This window comes from Euleptes europaea, chromosome 11 (genome assembly GCF_029931775.1).
Source record: "Euleptes europaea isolate rEulEur1 chromosome 11, rEulEur1.hap1, whole genome shotgun sequence".
Classification (NCBI taxonomy): domain Eukaryota; kingdom Metazoa; phylum Chordata; class Lepidosauria; order Squamata; family Sphaerodactylidae; genus Euleptes; species Euleptes europaea.
The window spans coordinates 23,311,136-23,331,569 of record NC_079322.1 but is presented as its reverse complement, the minus strand read 5'-3'; the positions used below and the strand labels follow the sequence as shown (position 1 = coordinate 23,331,569).

At 40.1% G+C, this 20,434-nt stretch overlaps 1 protein-coding gene across 1 annotated transcript in view; it reads left to right on the top strand.

Annotated features, from left to right (window-relative positions):
- The window catches only part of BBS9 (Bardet-Biedl syndrome 9), a 258,515-nt gene that overhangs the window by 68,239 nt on the left and 169,842 nt on the right, over positions 1-20,434 (top strand). The window contains exons 17-18 of the mRNA XM_056857693.1: positions 1,397-1,569; positions 2,535-2,687. Coding sequence (XP_056713671.1) covers positions 1,397-1,569; positions 2,535-2,687 — 326 coding nt within the window. The remainder of the gene's footprint in view (positions 1-1,396; positions 1,570-2,534; positions 2,688-20,434) is intronic.

Below are 20,434 nucleotides of genomic sequence, written 5' to 3'. Positions count from 1 at the left end.
TTCAGCTTCACCTACGTCACACGGTGCCTGTTGTGGGGAGAGGAAGGGAAGGAGATTGTAAGCATGTTTGATTCTCCTTAAAAGGTAGAGAAAATTGGCATATAAAAACCAACTCTTCTTCTTCAGTCTCATACATCATGTCTGTAAGGCTTTTAATCAAACCTTCAAGACAATAATTCCTCTCCCACAAAAAAAGTTCTGTCGCTGGTAAGCAGGTATTTCCCCCACTGTCCTGAGACACTAGCTTAAGGAACAAAGAACAGTGAGCATAACATATCAGAGAATTGTTTCAAATTTTTCATCCAGGGAAAGTGGGGATCTCACTGTTCAGATAGGCAACACAGAGCAGAGACGCAGGGTCCACAAACCCAGCCAGGTTCAGACCAGGCCTAATATTGGCTTAAATTGAGACTGGGGTGGCTGGATGGGGAGAGTCTCAATGAAGCATGTGGAGGCAGGTGGTGTCTTGTCTTTGGACTGCAGTCAGATGTTGAGACCCTCTCATGCAGCCCACACCAATGCGCAGGCAGTGTGTACTATTCTCAGTCGACCCTACCAGGCAACTGTTTTGTTTGCCACAGAGAAGAGGGGCTTTGGCTCAGTGGTAGAGCATCTGCTTGGCCTGCAGAAGGTCCCAGGATCAATCCCCGGCATCTCCAGTTAAAGGAACTAGGCAAGTCGGTGATGTGAAAGACCTCTGCCTGAGACCCTGGAGAGCCACTGCCGGTATGAGTGGACAATACTGACTTTGATGGGCCAAGGGTCTGATTCAGTAGAAGGCAGCTTCATGTGTTCATGTGTTCAAGAAGATGAACAGGAGCTAACAAACAAGGAGATAGCCAGGGTTTTTTGCTGCAGTTGGGCTGGAGGATAACAGCAGTGCTTTGTGGGAAGGATATCTGGCTACATTCCAAAAAGATGAGGCATCCTGAGTATCATGAGATTCATGTGTACTCCCCCCCTCCACTTCTTGATTTAAAAAATATATATTTTTATTTTCAAACTACACAGAAAAACAACGAACATTCAGTACAACATACTTAACAGTCAATGCACATTCCACTACTTAATGCACACATCAGTACATACCTCATCTATCTTTAACATTTTTCTGGGCGTATCTAGAACCATTTAAACCTTCTACTTTACTTAAACTATCCTTTATAGTATTGATAGAAAAAACACTTTATAATCAAAAGAGACATTAAACCGTATTCTTTTTGCTCATATCTTTCATAACTATTGTATCTATCGCCTTATATAATAATTAACATGTGATACAGGATTAATAATGTTTGATGTAAATAATATTCTCTTTAACAATTTATATAAAAATGTTGATATAATAGTTGAGGATTAATCAAATACTAATTTGCTTAATTTTATTTTTTTGAAGAGCGTTACAGAATTCAAAGTGAACAATTTGAAGACATCTGGTTAATTGCAAAAGAACTGGTTCTTCGTCTTGAGAAACATTTCAGGAAACGAAACTGCAAAGACTTCGCGTGTACCTTTTCAGACCCAATCCCCTTACAAGAATATTTTGAGATAATTGATCATCATTTTGAGGTACGTTTTGGATTTCATGATACTGGCTAGTGGCTTTTTATTATTATTCTGAGTCATTACAATGGTAGATATTAGAGATAGCACTTGTTTCATGGGCTTGGTTCGTATATCTGTTGTCTGGGGGCACCTCCATATGGGCTTTGTACCCATGGTTATGCATAGTCACTGTGCCCCCTTCTTCAAGTCTTTGCAAATGGGTCTCTGTGCTGTGGGAAAATGCTGATAATAACCTGCTCAGTGCCTTAGAGCCACTTCAGACATAATGGAGTTAAGATTGGGAGTCTTCCAAGTTTTGCGGCTTGATTTGCCGTTTCAGTTCTAATAATCTTTGGCAAACCCAGGATATATTAAACTGTTCTTCAAAATGCAGAAAGTGGTTTTGGATTGCCAAATGGCAAGATAATTATAGATGGAAGTATGTTGTTTTGGTACTTGGACTGACATCTGATATAATTAAGTTTGGAGTGTTTTTGGAGGGTGTATTGGCTACAATTCTTCGGTTCTCTCAAAAGACAAAAATCTATTCTTAGAGGCATGGCACAATACTTTAAATACCCCATTTCCTGCTGCAACAAATATTGTATTATACTTGAGCATATGTGCTACAGATCCAGCATACTGAAATACTTCATAACCTAGTGATGACGAGTTAATTTCACTGCTGTCATGAAACTCCATGGCAAGATTATCATGCATTACTGTAGATTACCTTGGCTGTCAACAATTATTTTCAATTTCTGTAATAGCTGGCATTATTCGAGCCTGTTAGTAGATCTTGTGATGAGTGTGAAATTACTACTTTTCATATGGGCAACATGACTGTAGGAAAGCACTATGTGATTTCATACAATAAAGCTTCCAAAATGTGGTTGTCCTCCACCTGTTTGTTATAAGTATCTGATGGAAAATATGTTCTGCATTCTGTGATAGTCTTATCCCTTTCCTTAAATCTTTTTAAATTGCAGCTGCGCTTGAATGCTGCAAAATATGAGCAGCTATTATCTGAAAGAGCCATACAGTTTAGAGCTATTCAGAGACGTCTGCTTGCACGGTTTAAAGATAAAACTCCAGCTCCTCTTCAACATCTGGACACCTTGCTAGAAGGAACTTACAGACAGGTCAGTATAGTTGGGTTATGAGCCTGTCCCTTTAATGTTTCCCACCCCATTTTAAACACATAGTTTTAAAATACATAAGCTGTACCTTCCTGGTTACATTTGCCAGCCGAGAGACCCTGGAACAGTAATCTGTTTAATCTAATATTCCCCACAACTTTCCAGATGATCTGCAGTGCTTTTTTTATTTGATCTTCAGATACAGGATTGCTACTCAGAGGTCTCGCAAACTTTGACAGTGCATCATTCTTTCCAAGCTGAAATAGTTATGTGAAAATATTTTATAGTTCAGAGCTCACGTAAACATTTATGGTATACTGTAAACTGATGGATTGGTTTAACTGATGTAACATCCACAACACAATAATCTGAGACTAAGCGTCTCCGTTTGCTAGCATATTTACATCCTGGGTGTTTCAAAGGCAATAGCTGAAGGAATTGAAAGCAAACGGATGGGTCTTCTGTTGCCAGAGTGTGTACAGTTTGAGTTTTTAAAAAATCTTTATTACTTCAAATCATTGTTCCGATTTAGCTTCCTCTCTGTCGCCCACAGAATCACTGGAGTGATATTTTTCTTAAAACTAGAAAGTCCTGTATTGCTTTAGTCCATTATTTTGTCTTGCGTGCCAGGAATAACATTAGAATCAGAGCTGGCTTTCCTCGCCCCAGGCAGGCCAGTTTGAACATCTGGCTCCCCCCCCGCCCCCAGCTGCTCTAGGCATGTCCCAAGCTACTGTTTGGGCAGCTTGGGGTTTACTTGCCCTTTGATGTGGAGGGGGGGGAGTTGTATCCAAATCTAGAAATGGCACTACTTCCGAGTGATGCTGTAGAAGCCCACAAAACCTGTATGGGGAAAAAACCATAGAGACTTTGGGGGTTCCTGGAGTGCCACCCTTCACTTCCACGTTCTGTTGCAAGCCCCTGCCCCGTTTTCTCCCACTGCGTTGGCGGGCAAGTCAGCCCCAAGCCCACCAGCTGGTTGGGGCAGCAGCTCTGGGTTGCCTTTTGAGTGGGGCCCACACCTGATTTAAGTCAACAGAATCCATGGAAGAGCTTGAGCTCCCTTTGTGTAGATAATGGTTGGAAGAATATCTGTCTAGCTTTACACCTCTTTAATATGTTAGGATTATAGTCTGATCTGAGCCTTGCATATATTTAGCATACTGAACAGGTTATGTGTGTATATGTGTATCTATTTTTCTTGAGTGTGTGTTTATGTATATACCTGCTTGCTCGCTCCTTATCATCCCAGTGTGGTGGTGTGGTTAAGTGGTTTGGAACAGTGAACTCTAATCTGGAGAACTGGGTTTGATTCCCCGCTCCTCCACATGAGCGGGGGAGGCTAGCCTGGTGAACCAGGTTGGTTTCCCCACTCCTACACGCGAAGCCAGCTGGGTGAACTTGGGCTAGTCACAGCTCTCTTAGAGCTCTCTCAGCCCCACCTACCTCACAGGGTGTCTGTTGGGAGGGGAAGGGGATTGCAAGCTGGTTTGATTCTTAAGTGGTAGAGAAAGTCAGCATATAAAAAACAAATCTGCTTTTTCCTCTGCTTCTTCATCCCTCCTGAGTTATGGCATCTTCTGTATAGTAACTTGTAGGAAATATATTCTGGTGAAGAAACGGCTTCTCAGTTGATCTTTATTCTACTGATTGCATTCAAATGATGTCTTGACTTGCCTCCATACATACTGTAAACTCTTAATTAGCAGTAGACTGAGCGCCTCTCTACTGTTTGTACTATTTCTGTTATACATTCCCTATAATTCATGTGTGAATTAAAAATACTTCAGTGACACAGAAGGTGGGTGTGGGGCCCACCTAAGCAGTCACTGTAGTCCCTCTATAGTGTTGTGGGACCTCAAACAGGGCTATTTAAACTGGAAGAAGCAACACAGTGCTCCATACGTGACAACCACTAGATGGGGAGACAGTCATTCAGCGCCGCTGCTAAGGAAGGTGGAAGAATAAAGATAACTAACATACACAAACTATTGTCTTGTTGAAATAATCTACATGCTATCTGGCAGCCTCAGTGTCTCTGAGGCACCGACTGGGTGCCTGACTTTACTGTTTTGATTGTAATGTTGGCAGAGGGTTTTGCCAAAAAGTATGCCTGGAAAATGTGCATAAAATTGGATACTTTTCAACAGTTAATTGGAATATGTTTTCAAATCAAGATGCCAAACGTTCGCAAAGGAAATAGTCTGATTCAGCTTCATGCTTAATGACAACCTGATATAGTTTTCCATCCGATATTAATTATGGCTGATTTGTACCAAGTTCAGTTGTAACACAAACAAGACGTGGCACATGTATTTTGATATTTAAAAAAAACCTCACTTAAAGCATCAGAACTTCCTGCTTATTTACAAGCCACTTTTGTCACTATGCCAGTGAAAGAGCAGCAGTCAGCATGATGAGAAAGACCTGTGTGAAAGCTCTTTTAATTTATGGAAGCTAAATAAGTTCAGACAGGTTGGAACATTCTGTCCAAAAGTCTCACGTTGCACACGTCACATGATGAACAGAAACTTCATAGTGCAATCATGTAGCCTTCACCGTTTTGATCTTAGGCATCTTAATATAACAAGAAGAAAAACAGTAGAAAAGTTCACAACATTAAATTTAGGGTTCTTCCTGCCCTTTTAAACATCAAAATTCCCACTATTGTACATGTTGAGGAAGTGAATGTATTGCTCTGCCTTGAAAAGAAGACTTTTGAATTGTAAAGTGTACTGAGCAAAGGTGTTGCATCAGTTTTTCTATCACAGTGCTATTGCATAAATTATAATAGAGAATGTTTGCACATCCAAGCCAAAAGTCTGAGAAGCATAGTTGATACAAAGTGGATTATATACCACTGGGATTTTGTCAGTAGTTGATTGTTGTAATGCTACAACACATGACCGGTGTGAGTGGATCAAGGTATATGCTTTTCACTAATATCTATATGAATGCAGGTTCAGCTACAGAAGGTAATCTGTCAAAGTGTCTACTTGGTAGGCCAAAGCTTTTTATTTTGTAAAAAGTGCACCCTAGTAGTTGTTCAGTTTTCTGTAACCCGATAACCTTGGAATTTGAACTATATTTGGCATATGTATAGATTTATAAAGATTGTAGATATCTGAGATTTATTTGAATGTGTATCAGGATTTTTTTGTGTGTGAATTGGAAAATGATAAAATTTAGGTAATAGATTAGGCTTCCAGAGGTAAAGCTTTATAGAGATGATGGGTGGTGACTTTTGTGAGGCAATATGAATAGTTTTTACATTATGAAATCTCTAAAGAGTGAAGCTGGAAATATAACCAATCTGATGTTTTTCCCGGGCGGGAGGGGCCTGGGGCAGCCTCCTGCAGCCGCAGGAAGGCTGCTCCCGGTCCCCCTGGGCCTCGCTGCCGCTTCCTTCCGCCGGGAGCGGCCTGGGGCAGCCTCCTGCAGCCGCAGGAAGGCTGCCCAGGCCCCCCCGGGCCGCGCCGCCGCCGGACCCTCGCCGCTGGAGAGCCCTGTCAGGTAAGCCTGCGGGGGGGGAGGGGTTATAAGCCGACCCTCGGCTTATACGCAGGTGCCTAATTTTTCCCCATTTTTGGGGAGAAATTAGGCACCTCGGCTTATACGCGGGTCGGCTTATACATGGGTATATACGGTACTTTTAAAGGAAACATTGCATTTCAAGCATGTGTGGGGATGAGGCAGTGATATTTTCATGTACTGAAACAATGGCCTTTCTACCAAAGCAGAGTTGTGTGATGAGTGATTTGGCAATGTTGTTATAATTGCAATTGTATAGTTATTCTTGGGTTGAATTGACTTCCTAACTGGTCTCATTATGACTAGTGGAACTTCTCCAACCTTACTTGTGTTTGCATATAGAAGTACTATGTTAAAAATTCCGGGGGTATAAATTGTGGCCCTAATGCAGGGATGTATTTGTGTTGTGTTATGTTGCCCATGTTCATATCTGTACAATTTTCATAAAATATTCAATATTAAGTTTGGCCATACCAATTAGCTATTTGGATTGATCAGGCTTGACTGCACACTTGCTTGTATCGTGCCACTTGGCAAAGTTTGAAGTTTTCCTCTAGCCTGAGAAGACTTCTTCTATTTGGCTCTACAGCAGCTTCTATCAGAGGAAGGCTTCTTAGGCTGGAGGAAGACATCAGACTTCACTGAACGGAATATGAAGATACTTGCTTGCCCAGTACTGCATGCACAGTTCCTGATCCATCAGGGAATCTGTATGCAGAAGGCTGTTTCTGTGTATGCACCTCATATTTTTAACTGGATTGTAGAGTCTGATTATATGAGGGTTATATGAGGGGGAGGGTTGGGGTCACTGGGAATGTGGGGATGTGGGGGGAGGTAGTTGTTAATTTCCTGCATTGTGCAGGGGGTTGGAATAGATGACCCTGGTGGACCCTGGTGGTCCCTTCCAACTCTATGATTCTATGATTCTATATTTTTTCATGGCTTTGGAGTAAATACAGTCTTACCTTAATATGGTAACAACCCAGAAGAGAGAAGCGGTGGCACATTGTAGTGGAGAAAAGATGTTAGTGAGTCATGATAAACAACAGTGTCATAAGATCACAGAATAATAGTTTTTTGTTGGACAAATCCACAGGCCTAGCCACATTAATCACATTAGGCAGCAAATGCAACCAAAAAGTTTGATGGCACCATAAAGGCTACTAGATTTATTGTAGCATAAGCTTTTGGGAGCCAGAATTCACTTTGCCTAATAAGTCTACGCTTAAATTACAATAAATGAGTTGGCTTTTAAGGTGCCGTGAGATCATTTGTTGCCAGTGGACAATTCTGCTGGATAACTTTTTGTTAATCACATTTGACTAATGATTCTTCCTGTACAGGACTACTTTATAATTTACTTGATCATTGGGTGGGGGGAGATGCACACTTCTCTAAAATGCTAAACAGATTTGTTTGGAATTCTAGTATGTCTGTTCCAGCTGTCAGTAGGTTTCTATTAGGCTTAAAAGACTAACAAGCATTCTTTGATGAAGTGCTACTTATTTTATTTTCAGTCATATCAAGGCATTGCAGTATGTTCCCGTAGCACTGGATTATATTTTTCTATTTTTACTAATATTTTTAAATCAGATCAATGATTTGTTTTCATCAGCCTTTATTTTGCAGAACAAATAGACTTCCTCTACATCTCCCAAGCACATTGGTCAGATTCCTGAAGTTAATACAGACTCTTATAATTGATTTTCTCCCCCATTTCAAGTCACATAAGAACATAAGAAAAGCCATGATGGGTCAGACCAAGGCCTATCAAGCCCAGCAGTCTGTTCACACAGTGGCCAACCAGGTGCCTCTAGGAAGCCCACAAGCAACTGCAGCAGCATTATCCTATCTGGGTTCCACAGCACCTAATATAATAGGTAATGATACTGTAGAGAATAGGTATGCATCATGGCTAGTATCCATTTTGACTATTAGGCATTGATAGCCTTCTCCTCCATGAATATGTCCACTCCCCTCTTAAAATCTTCCAAGTTGGCAGCCACCACCACATCCTGGGGCAGGGAGTTCCACAATTTAACTATGCATTGTGTGAAGAAATACTTCCATTTATCTGTTTTGAATCTGTCGATCTTTGGTTCAGTCTTTGATAACTTTCTGTAATAATCTGATGCTAGACTTTGCCGTGGGACTGTTTTCTGTTTGACGTGGCTGCAGCCACCGAGGCTACTGATGCATCCTGCATGTGCGTGTATTGGCTTCTTTGAATTTTTGCTTGTTTCTGCTTTCCAAGAATAAGGCGGGAGAAAACAAAATCTGCTGAAGCAACCTTCATGGCTCTTTGCAAAAGAAACGTTCAGTAAAATCCAAAAACAGTTTAGGCAGCCTAAGTGGATTAACAAGTATAAAGAATGGCCATTTCTTTTTCTGTCCAAGCTATGGAACTAAAACATTATTTAGCAGGTATTAGTGGCAGTTTCAAGGTATATTATTTATGCCTGCTGGGACTAATGCCAGCATATGACTTAGTGAAAGAGGAGTTTTACTCATTGTTCCTAGAAGACTGCCAGATCAAGTCTGCCGTGTGTGTGTGTGTGTGTGTGTGTGTGTGTGTGTGTGTGTATGTATGTATGTATATATATATATATATATATATATATATATATATATATATATATATATATATATATAACTTCTGAAAATTCTGTGCTAATATGAAATAGGTCTTTTTTTCATCAGAACTTCAGTATTGACTGCATTGGAGTGGGAAGATCAACAGTCACCCTTTAAGTACAGGCTTATTGTTTTATAGGGTTATGCATAATGAAATGAAAAGGCCTGGGTATTTAGTCTGGGCATCTAAAATTAAAAACATATTTCTTCATGTGTGTGGAGACTGGCAAATACTGTACTAAAGACTAATAGCATATGCTTAGTACTCAATAAACAGCCACTTGGGATATTTGGGAATTCGTACATAGCTTAAGGTATGAGGCATGACATCCTCTGTTACTGAAGGAGGGTTGCAGTACTTTGTGTTTAAATGAGATATTGTTTGAAGTATCCCATTTTGTGTTTTTACAAGTGGCACAATCACTTCCAGCAGAGTGCAGCAGAAGACAATAAATACTGCGAAATATCACTCCTTCTTTCTAAGTACCTGAAAATACGAAAAGAAGACATTTTGGGTAATCATTTGGACTTAGAAATTATAAAGAGAAGTGCAGAAAGCAGTGTCAGAATGGTGGTGTTCAAGCTTTTCTCTGGTAGTTTATCATTCAGAGGCAGAAGTGGCCAGACTAGAACAGGTATCATTTATTGATAAAGGTTGTCCTTTAATACCCTGAGATCTTCAATGACTAACGGTGCAGCCCTAACACTTTCTTGAGAAAGATTCTGAGTAGACCTTCTTTGGATTCCTCACTAACAGTGCAACAGTGACTTCAGTGGACTTAGAAGGGTGTAACGCTACATAAAATGTCATTGTCAATACTTGATTCCTAGCCTTGTGGGACATACACTTAAGTTTGTGTGTGCAGGCTAAGGAAGGATGGCTTCTGAACACTGCTTTGTCTTCCAGCCATTGCAGTTGTTTCATGAACTGATGCCTCCTCCCTTGGAGTAAATGGAAGCAATATATAGTAGAAATCCCAGATCGTGTGGCTGTTAATTAAGCAGAACTCCAGGGGTATGGCTGAGCAGGGCTGAAAAGGGAGAGAAAAACGTTTTTCAAGGCCTTATCAGGATTATTTGTTTTCAAAAAGTTTTTTTTTTATTAAAGCTTCAGTGACTTAGTTTCATGTACTTTGTCAAGAATATGATGCTAACGTTTTAAATGCTTGCAGAAGTACCATCAACAAGCTTGGCTAAAAGAAAAAGTTGTATAATGAATCAAAGAGTAAAACCCATGAAAAAGAGTTTAAAAATTATACTCAAATTTATAGCATTTACCCCACAACAATTTTTTTAAATTACATTATTATTGCTTCTCTCTCCTTTTATGTTTGAGAAATGCTTTTTAGCATGGTATACTTCTGGTAATCTCCTATTTACTCTCAAATACCAGTATAGTATGAGGCATTCTTAATATTATGAGAGCTCTTTTATTATTGACTCAGTGAAGTTTCAGTGTTTTGTTAGCAATGACAATGTGGCTTTGTGTACAGGTGTTGTAGACCGCAGTGGTCTTCCCTCCAGGGCTGATTTTAAAACTTTTTGGTACAGAGGCTTTTTCTATTATGAAACAGTATTTTTATTCATGAATGCACTCCTCTAGGTTTTGTCAGCCTTAAAGTTGGGTCTAAAAATTCTTATAGGCATGGTATATCAGTTGGCAATCAACTTTACCTTGGAATAAAGGTCTGTGGGTTATTTCCCTGCACAGTCCTATACTGAAATAAAAAATAATATAGGCAATGAACATTAAATTATGCTCAAATTTCCCTTCTGTGGAAGGGACTTACACATTTTTGGGCTCAGAACTATACTCCTGTGCTCTTTTTCCAGAGTTTTTGAGACTGAAAATCTCTTTTGGCATGTAGAAGTTCTCAAGTAGAAATTTTGTGCTTGCAAGAGCTTCCCCTTTGCTTCAGTGCAGGAGACAGCCCTGTCTGTGAAGTCTCCAGTGAGCCAACGGAGCTGCTTCTCACACGGGAGTCTGTCGGAAAGCCCACTTATCCAGTATCCCTGTGGATACCATAGTATGTGCATGGTCATGTTTTTTCCTGTTGCCATAGATAATATGTGTTCTTAAATTTAACTAAATTCAGAAATTCAGCGTTTCTGGCAACGGGTATAAAAATTCCCGCAAAGTTGACTGACACTCTGTTTGAAGTGAATTTATTGATAGCATAAGTAACGCAAGAACAGATGGCGGCTGCTTCGCAGTAGTAAAATAACTATAAAGATCCAATACATAGCTGTGGTCCAAGGACTTGCCCACTAGGATGTATCATGAATAGGCTACATCATCAGCTTTGAATATTCCATACATTCCAAAAAGTGTTCCCATCTGGTATTGGAAGAGGGGGAGGCTGTTTGAGAATGGAAGCCCAGCACTCTGTTGAAAATTTGGAGCTGATTGGGCTGGGATCCAATTAACCGTCTGGATTCATTAACCCTCCTTCTTCAGCAATCTGTAAAGGAAGCTGTCACCATGGAAGCAGTTTTTCTGTTGCAGCAGTGCAGGAATGAATAACAACTTAATGTTCTCCCAGGCAATCTTGCTTGAGTTGCTGGGTCTCACAGGAAACAATGGAAAGTAATTTGGGCAATTAACACACATTACTTCCCTTGAATGAGCCCTTAACTTTGCAACACTATCATTGGAGACATAATTGACTTAAAGCACTTGTAGCTCTTGGGATGAAATACAAAAGTGGTTATGAATAAGGTCAGTGCTGGTCAGTGGATTGATGCCTATAGATTATAGGTTAGAGTTAATTTGCATCCTGATCAATTTACGTTAATATCGATATACTACTTTTACACAGAGAAACAACAGCACACTTTCTGCTTTCCCTCTGGGACAGCTACAGATAAATATTAATATTCTATACTCCATGGTACTTATTTGAAACTTCCAGGAGTTATTTTGGTGTCTAGTGTACTAGATAAGGAGCCCCGTGGCGCAGAGTGGTAAACTGCAGTACTGCAGTCCAAGCTCTGCTCACAACCTGAGTTCGATCTTTACAGAAGTCGGTTTCAGGTAGCCGGCTCAAGGTTGACTCAGCCTTCCATTCTTCCGAGGTTGGTAAAATGAGTACCCAGCTTGCTGGGGGTAAAGGGAAGAACTGGCAAACCACCCCATAAACAAAGTCTGCCTAGTAAACGTCGGGATTTGACTTCACCCCATGGGTCAGGAATGACCCAGTGCTTGTACAGGGGACCTTTACCTTTTACCATAGTGTACTAGATATCCTGTGCTGTAAATCTTCTGAATGCAAAAGTTTTACAGATTTCAGCAATGTGCATACAATTCCCAATCCAGTTATGGCAGTTAGTAATCTTGCAACTTAAATGTTTCTAACGGTTGTGTTTTCTTAGGTAATGTTTGGTTTTTAAAAACTTTTATATCTTTCGTTAATTACTATATTGTGCATTATTTGTAGTTAATGCTGTTTTCATCCCAGTATCAATGCCTAAGAAGGTAATGCGGCAATATTCTCTTACATTTTACACCTGTTCTTGCTGAGATGATAAACTACCGACTCATAGTGACCCTATGAATCAGTGTCCTCCAAAACGTCCGATCTTTAACAGACTTGCTCAGGTCTTGCAAATTGAGGGCCGTGGCTTCCTTTATAGAGTCAATCCATCTCTTGTTAGGTCTTCCTCTTTTCCTGCTGCCTTCAACTTTTCCTAGCATGATTGTCCTTTCCAGTGACTCTTGTCTTCTCATAATGTGACCAAAGTACGATAGCCTCAGTAGCTTATCACATAACACCTCAGAAATGAAGAATGATGCATCAGTCTCAAATGCTGTATATTTCTATTTCATCCAGTCTTTTGAAGGCAGAACCTGTATCCTCTGGTGTATTGTCAGTTGCATGGTTATCTTTGCCATTAACATTATAGAAGAAGTTGAATTTTACTGCACAGTCAAAATTGTCACAACATTACAAGTACTCTCTGAAACATGGATAATCTAAACAGCAATAAAATATGTGTTTTTAGCACAAACTCAAATCTTGGTCATTTTAATAGTTCAATACCTGTCATTTTGTTTTTAAAGCATACTTTGTTCACTATTCTACATTTGGTAAGGAAAGGAAGGAGTAGGATCAAAACAGTTTATATAGTTGGTGTCATAATACATAGCATATGAAAAGAACACTGTGGGTTTTAGCGTCTGAACTAATAGAAATATATAATAAGTGTATTTTCCTCAAGAGAGTACTTGATGGTGTGTGTTTGAAATATGTTGGAGCCCTTTCCCAAAATAATTAATGTTCAGAAGAACAGCATGAAACTTTGCTTCTTTCGTTTCAAGCTTGATATTCAAGCTGTAGCTTAAATCTAAGCTGCTGTGACTCCAACTGTGAAGTACAAAATAAAAACACTTTGTCTTTCATATAGATGTTCTTTTTTTACCGCTTGTGAAGGAATAGACATTGTTCAAAATTGTATTGTTCAAAAATAGGACAACATCCACATTAAACTGTGAATGAATACAGCACAGCAAGATCACATGGCAAGCACGAAGAGCCTAATGCCTCCCGGGAATACAAGTTGGTGTGGTGAATGTAGCAAAACAATTGTCCCGTCTAGTGATAGGAAGTTGCCCCAGCAACCTGATGGCAATTTCTGCAATTGTAGCAGCTAAAAAGAAAAGATAAAACCCTGAGAGCTGATGCTTATTTCATAATTTGGTGTCTGGTTGCTGGGCTGCATTTTTGGTCAGGCTAATTCACTTATTACATCGTTTAATTGGCCACACATGCATTCATGTCTATAGACACCCCTAGATACCCTGGTCCCATGCCAGAGAATGTTAATCACACTTAAGTCCTGTTGAGATTAGTCTTGTGTTAGTTGTAAATAACGTTTCCCCATTGGTTTACTGGGGATTAACCGCAAAACTAAATTTTGGTGGGCTATGGTCATTGTGAGCTAACTTCCTCTGTATGAAAGTTATGAAGTTAAAGCTTTATCAGTAGCCTTGAAACCTTGCAAGAGAAACCTCCAAACCAGCCCATCCAAAGTCTGATTTTGCTTCTTGCTGCACAAGGCTCCCTTCATATATGCTGTCCTCCTATAATAATGGCTTCTTTATTTACGTTTGTATTAAACCTGAGGTTGATGTGAATTAAAGGCAAGAAAAATAAGTGCTGGACAGTTATGTGACAGCTTGCTCCTCAGAATAAATCACTAAACAGTATAGCATGTCCATTATTTAATCTATACAGAGAATGGGGAATATTTTCAGATTCAGCTCACCCATGCATATACCTGGAGTGACTCAAAATAGCAAGACATAGAATATTTGCCACAGACTTCCTTTAAAATGACATTTGAAAGAAGGCCATTGTCTCAAGAAAACCATAAAAGAACTTCTACCTTCTCTTACAGCAATCCTATCTGGTTATTATATTGACATGTTGTTACATTGTGCCTTCTATTCAAATATTGGGGTTCTCTGCTCCAAAGGTAACTGGCTGTTGCCCTGTAGATTTACAACAGAACTAAAGTGAAAACACAAAGACTTGTATCCTACCACTGTGCTCAGCAAAGTTTGAAAGTTAAGAAGTCTCTCCTCCATCTGAAGCATCTCTGTCTCTGATGAAAGAGTAACTTCTCTTCCTAGCTGATAAAAGCTGCCAGAGGGGGCTGGTTAAGTGACTAAGGGGAGTGGTAAATATTACCCAGAGGGTAGGGGTTGTACCACCTGTGCTCAAAGAGGCAATGATTAGATCTGTTTTTTTTGGTGGGGGGGGGAACCTCTAAGCTTGGAGTTCTGGCCAGTCTCCAATCTTCCATTCTTGGGCAAGGTGCTTGAATGGGTGGTTTCTTCTCAGCTCCATGGGCTCTTGGAAGAGACTGCATTTTCTGGACCTATTCCAATCTGGCTTTAGGACAGTGTTTGGAGCAGAGACTGCTTTGGTCACCTTGGTTGATGACCTCTACTGAGAACTAGAAAGGGATATCGTGACCTTGCTAGTTCTGCTGGATTTCTCAGCAGCAATTGCTGGATTTCTCAGTTCAATTTACCATAGTATCCTACTTAGCCATCTCTTGGCATTGGGACTGTGGAGCACCATGTTACGATTGTTTGAGTCTTATCGGGGTGCTGGGGTATTCCTGCTCGGCCCTATGGCTGTTGACCTATTTAACCTCTACTTATATAATTTACCAAATAAATTGCAAGCCAACCATTCCCACATTCCTAGTTTGGCTGCTCACCTACCAATTCTACTTTATGTAGATGATGCATCCCTTCTTTCTTGCTCGAGGATATGATTAAAATCTCTTCTTTAAGCTTTTGTTTTGTACTGTAATGATAATTTGCTTATTATTAATTATACTAAATCCAAAATAATGTATTTTCAGAAATATCTGTCACGCAGAAAAATAATCCCCTGGATTCTGGATGGACAAAGGTTTGAGCAAGTGTAGAATTTCAACCGCTTAGGCTTTCATTTTACCTCTTCCAATAAGCAGAAATTCCATTATTTTCATCTTCTTGAGTCAACTAAAGTACGTTTAGCTGCAATTATGAGATTCCTTTATCATTCTGGAGGGCAATTTATTCCTTTTGCTCTGGAAGTCTATAAGGCAAAAATCAGTTCCTTTCCACTTTATGGAGCTCCAGTTCGGTTTCCTGCTCTTTCCTCTAAAATTGAATCTCTACAATCAAAATTTCTATGTGCCATCTTTCAAGCGCCTAGTTGTATTTCAAATTCTAACTTATATTTACAGGCTGGTCTTGATTCCATCTCCTTGTTAGCAAGGAAATCTGTGGTGAAATTAAGATTTTTCCTACTAGACCAGGATTTTCTTCCTGATCTTTTAAAATGGACTGAGCTTGACCCTTTTGTCTCTTCCTGGACAAAGACAGTAGATAAAAGACTATCAAGTTTACAGATTCCCTATCCAGGTTTTCCCTCAGACCTCCCTTTAGTTATGAGTAAGATACTTACAGATTTAGAATGGACCATCTTGAACTATATAGTGATGCTGAAAGGAAACATGCACCCTCTTTCTGGGGACAGAGCACCCCTCTTTTTCAGTACTTCTAGATTTTGTTTCCGGTGGAAGTCTTTCACATCACCTCATCTTTTTAATTGGAGATGCTAGGGACTTTCTGCATGCAAAGCAGATGCTCTCCTACTGAACCATTACCCCTGGTCAGCCATTTTACTGCTATTCTATTATCTTGTTTGGTGATGTTTTTACTTTTATTTTCATAGATTAAATAATTATTTTTATAGATTAAATAATTATGGCTGAATGAAATATATTTACTTTCTGCTTTTCTCTATGTAACTCAAAGCAAGCAAGTTACAGCTCACTTCTTCAGATATTTGTTGTAATGAGAACCAAGAAGAGAGAACATTGTTTTGGAAACAATGGGCTGGATCTAACAATGGGGTGCATCTGCAGATGTAAGGATCATGCATCTTTACAAAGGGCATTCATCTATGGAGTACTCTTAACAGTTGAATTTTGCCACTGTTTTGTTCTTGTTATCCTCCCAGGCATTTATATTTGCACTGATTTTTCATTTAAATCCTAAACTACTTTTTAAAATCAGGTTAAATTGTCAGCAGAAGTGGCCAAATACTGTGGCTTTACCTGCTTGTATAAGTTTGATTAACAGCCCATTCCTGAAAAATGGGCCGAAACCTCTTAGGAGGTGGCATGACCCCGCTGCCAGCGTAAGGGCGTGTAATCGTGTGATTACACGCACTTACGCTGGCGGGGAGGCCAGTCCCACCGGCGTCAGAGTGCTGTGGGACCTCGCCTCCCCCCTCCGCCGATGCGGCCTCCCCGTGGCACAGGCCATGGCATACAGAGGCCGTGCCAGCGCAGGGGGGTGTTCCGGGGGCGGGGCGGGGGAGGAGCCACCAGTTAGGCAGCTTCCTATCCCGGCTCAGTTGGATACGCCGGCGCTGGGAACAGCGGTGCTGCGCCTGTTTTTGAACAGGCACAGCCTCGCTGTTTTATGACTTGCACGAATCGGCTTAGGAGGAGGCGCTGCTACACCTCTTCCCCGCCGACTCCACACGGCGTTGTTTCAGGAATGGGGTGTTAGAATTTAAGAAGCTCCTTGTTTCCTGTAGAATAAAGAAGCAGTTCCCATGCAGGATTTTTAGGAATACTATGGATTTTAAGCATAGGAAGAGCTGAGGGGCATTACCCGCTCCCCCTTGGCACATGGGATTGTATTGTGAGGCATTCTGGAAGCAGACTGGGTGCATCTAAGATCTCAAGCAGCTAGTAAAGTAGACAAAGTTAGATCAGCTGTGTCTTGTGTCATGTGACTCTCTTAAAGGTCCTGCTTTTAAAATTACAGTTGGACTCCCCCGGATTCTAATAAAACAGTATGAGCTGAACTGAACTCTTTAAAAGGGAAACTCTTCTGCTTTTGTTAGAGATTAAAAAAATTATCCCCATAAGTAATCCATGAATACAATTAATAGTTTACAGTTGAACAGCTAAAGACTACAAGCATCTGAGCACAGGAAAGTAAAACAGAAACATATTCTTCTTTCCCTAGGTCTAAAACTTATTGCTATGATATGCAGGAATAGTAGTTACAGGTTTATTGTTCAGTTTTACCTTCTTCTCCATCAGGCTAGATACCACTCTACAGGGCCCCCACAAAGTTTACCTGCCTCCTTTGTGTTCCTAACAGAAGTCACTGTCAGAAGGTGGGACGGATCTTGTCAAGAATACTTGTAAAGGTACCATGCATATTGTAATCAGCTTAATTAGAGCAGAGAGGAAATGCTAGGGGACAGAAAATTAGCATCTGTAGTAAGATAAGATTCCTATGTCCCTATTTAGCCCTGAAGGGCCCATTGTTCAGAACTTGTGAATTAACTCAAGTCCAGCAATCTCCCCTTGTAATTTGCCTTTGAAATTATTGTAGTGTGTCTCAGTCATGTTCAGTATAAGTGCAAAGCCTGTTTAACATTTCACATCAGAATGTTTTGTTGGGAGCCAGCATGGTGTAGTGGTTGAGAGCAGCCGACAGTAATGTGGTGAAACAGGTTTGATTCCCCACTCCTCCACATGAAGGCTTCTGGGTGACCTTGCGCCAGTCGTAGTTCTCTCAGAACTTTCTCAGCCTCACCTACCTCACAAGGTGCCTGTTGTGGGGAGAGGAAGGGAAGGAGATTGTAAACTGCTTTGAGACTCCTCATGGTAGAGAAAAGCGGGGTATAAAGACCAACTCCTCTTGTATACCATAAAAATGCATGTGCATGAAGGTCTAGACATTGTTCCTTTATGTTTGTGTAACTTTACACCATTTGGTGGTGGTGGATCACTTCATTTGTTAACCGGTTGATTTCTATACTGGCTCCAAGTTTCAATTAAATTGAGCTTTTTAAAGCAATAATGAAATGATGCAAGATTGCGGGGGAAGTGTTACGTTAGGATTAGAGGTTTTTTGCTATGGTGATGACAACCAGGGTTACCCTGTATTTCTTTATACACTACAATACTTTTTGTCAGAGCTTTAATAAAATTAGAAGAAGTGGATAAGCACTTAGGACTGGGTTTTGAGTAGCAATAATTAGAAATACGGTCATTAAAATACAAACCCTGAAGGATGAAAAAAGAGTGTGGCTTCTGCATTTTTCTGAAGCTAAAGCCAAAGAAAATGTGTCAAGGCCTGTTTTAGTAAATTCCAGGTCACCTTTTTCTGTCAGTTTCTGGTCCTTCAGTGCCCAAATGTTCAGTATCTGGTGAAATCAGAAAGTTTGGTCCGTGTGTTCTGATACATGTGCTTTCAGAGTGAAAAAAAAATGTTTTACTGAAATTTCATAAACAACCCTTCTCCTGTCGTTTGGTTTATTACATTCCGGATACTATAACAAGCACCTTATTTGAACGGATCTGTGATTCCCAGAACTTGCAATTTTACAACAGGTTTGTTTCAGCCTAAGAATAGGATTATTTCATTTTGTGGAAGGAACCCAGTTTATGATCACATGCAGGTTTTTTCTTTTTTCTTTTCCGAAGTGGATGTCAAAGTAATTTTAAAAGTGGGAAAATGCAAAGTCAAGAGGGACAAGCGGTTGAAATATACATAATTCTCACAGTGAAATGTTTTCGGCACTGTGTGTTGACACATTTATTTATTCTTTTGATAGCTAAGAAAGGTCTTTACTTGCCCCATTAATGTCTATGACATCAGTAATGTGCAAGTTAGACCGCGTTATCCTGTGACTTAATAACTTGCCTCATTCATTTGTAGCCTTTTCAGGGTGTGCTTGTATTAACTAAGCAGGTGGCACCATTTGTTTCTCTGGAAAATGTGACCGCTGTCTCTGTTTCTCTTTCTCTGCTTTCACACACTGCTTTAAACACCTTAGATAAGTAATTAGAAACTAAAGATTGCAGTTAATTGTCCAGAACATAGGATTGGAATGCCAGGCCTGGCATAACCCCAGTGATTTACGCTAATTTTGGCACTTGAGCATAAGCGGCTGAAGTCACTTCTAATGACACGTCCCTGTTGTAAACAGGTGTTTGCCCAAGGGGAACATGCAAGCATTACTCTGCAAACGTTATGGAAGAGTGATTCAGTGGAATATGTGAGCATTTCTAACCCCCCACATCCCAAATATATTATGTCAAACCCTTTTTAGCACTTAGTGTTCAGTGAGGTATTGCTTGCAGCGGTGAAGGAGATTGGATTCCAGCGAAGGTGGCACCTTTGTCTCTGTTAGCCTTGTTCAATGAACAGCGTTTCTAAATATGATTGGCAGTCTCTTGTCCCCTCTTAATTAAATTGCTCCCTGACCTAGAGCTGGTGTTAAGGTTGTCAAGTTGGTCTTTTATGGCTAGTTTTCCTGGAGAGCAATTTGCGCTGACCATTAAAATACGTGAACATGTTTGATAATATATTCGTTTAAAGCTGCCTGAAACCACCAAGCTCGGGGAAGGTGTTTAATTATTTTACCTTCCTTTTACCCTAAGAGATTAACAGGACATAATTATTAGCACTTCAGCAGAAAACATCTTAGCTCATATAGGCTCAAATAATATCACATAAGCCACCTCTGGATGAACAAATTATTCTGTTAAAACTGATAGTTTTCACGCTTAGCTTTGTGCTGTTCTGCCCAGGAAAGTTAGGCCCTTGGAAGAAAACAATATAATCAGTTTAGCAAATGCTTCTTACTTGTTAGTGGTCTGGTGGTTTATCTCTATACAAAAAATGTTTGTATTGTAATGCTTTTCTTAAAACTTGAAATGTGCTTACTGATAAGCAAGAACTGTGGTATATAATTTGATTTCTGGAATGTTTCCACTGATTCTCGAAATAGCTACAATTAGGAGGTTTTTATTATATTGGAAGTTCCATTTGTATATCTGCTTGGGTATGTTGCTTGGATGGGGCTGGACTGGCTTGATTTCTGCAACACCTCAAGTCGACCTTTTGGCGAAGATGGAAATTAAAAGTGAAGTGTGCCCAATGAATAAAAATTGAGCTAAGTCAGCGAGAGAATAAACAATTTGAAATTGAAGACTGTGATCCAGAGGAAATCCTGTTGTCAGATCTGTATACAAAACAGGATCCTCCC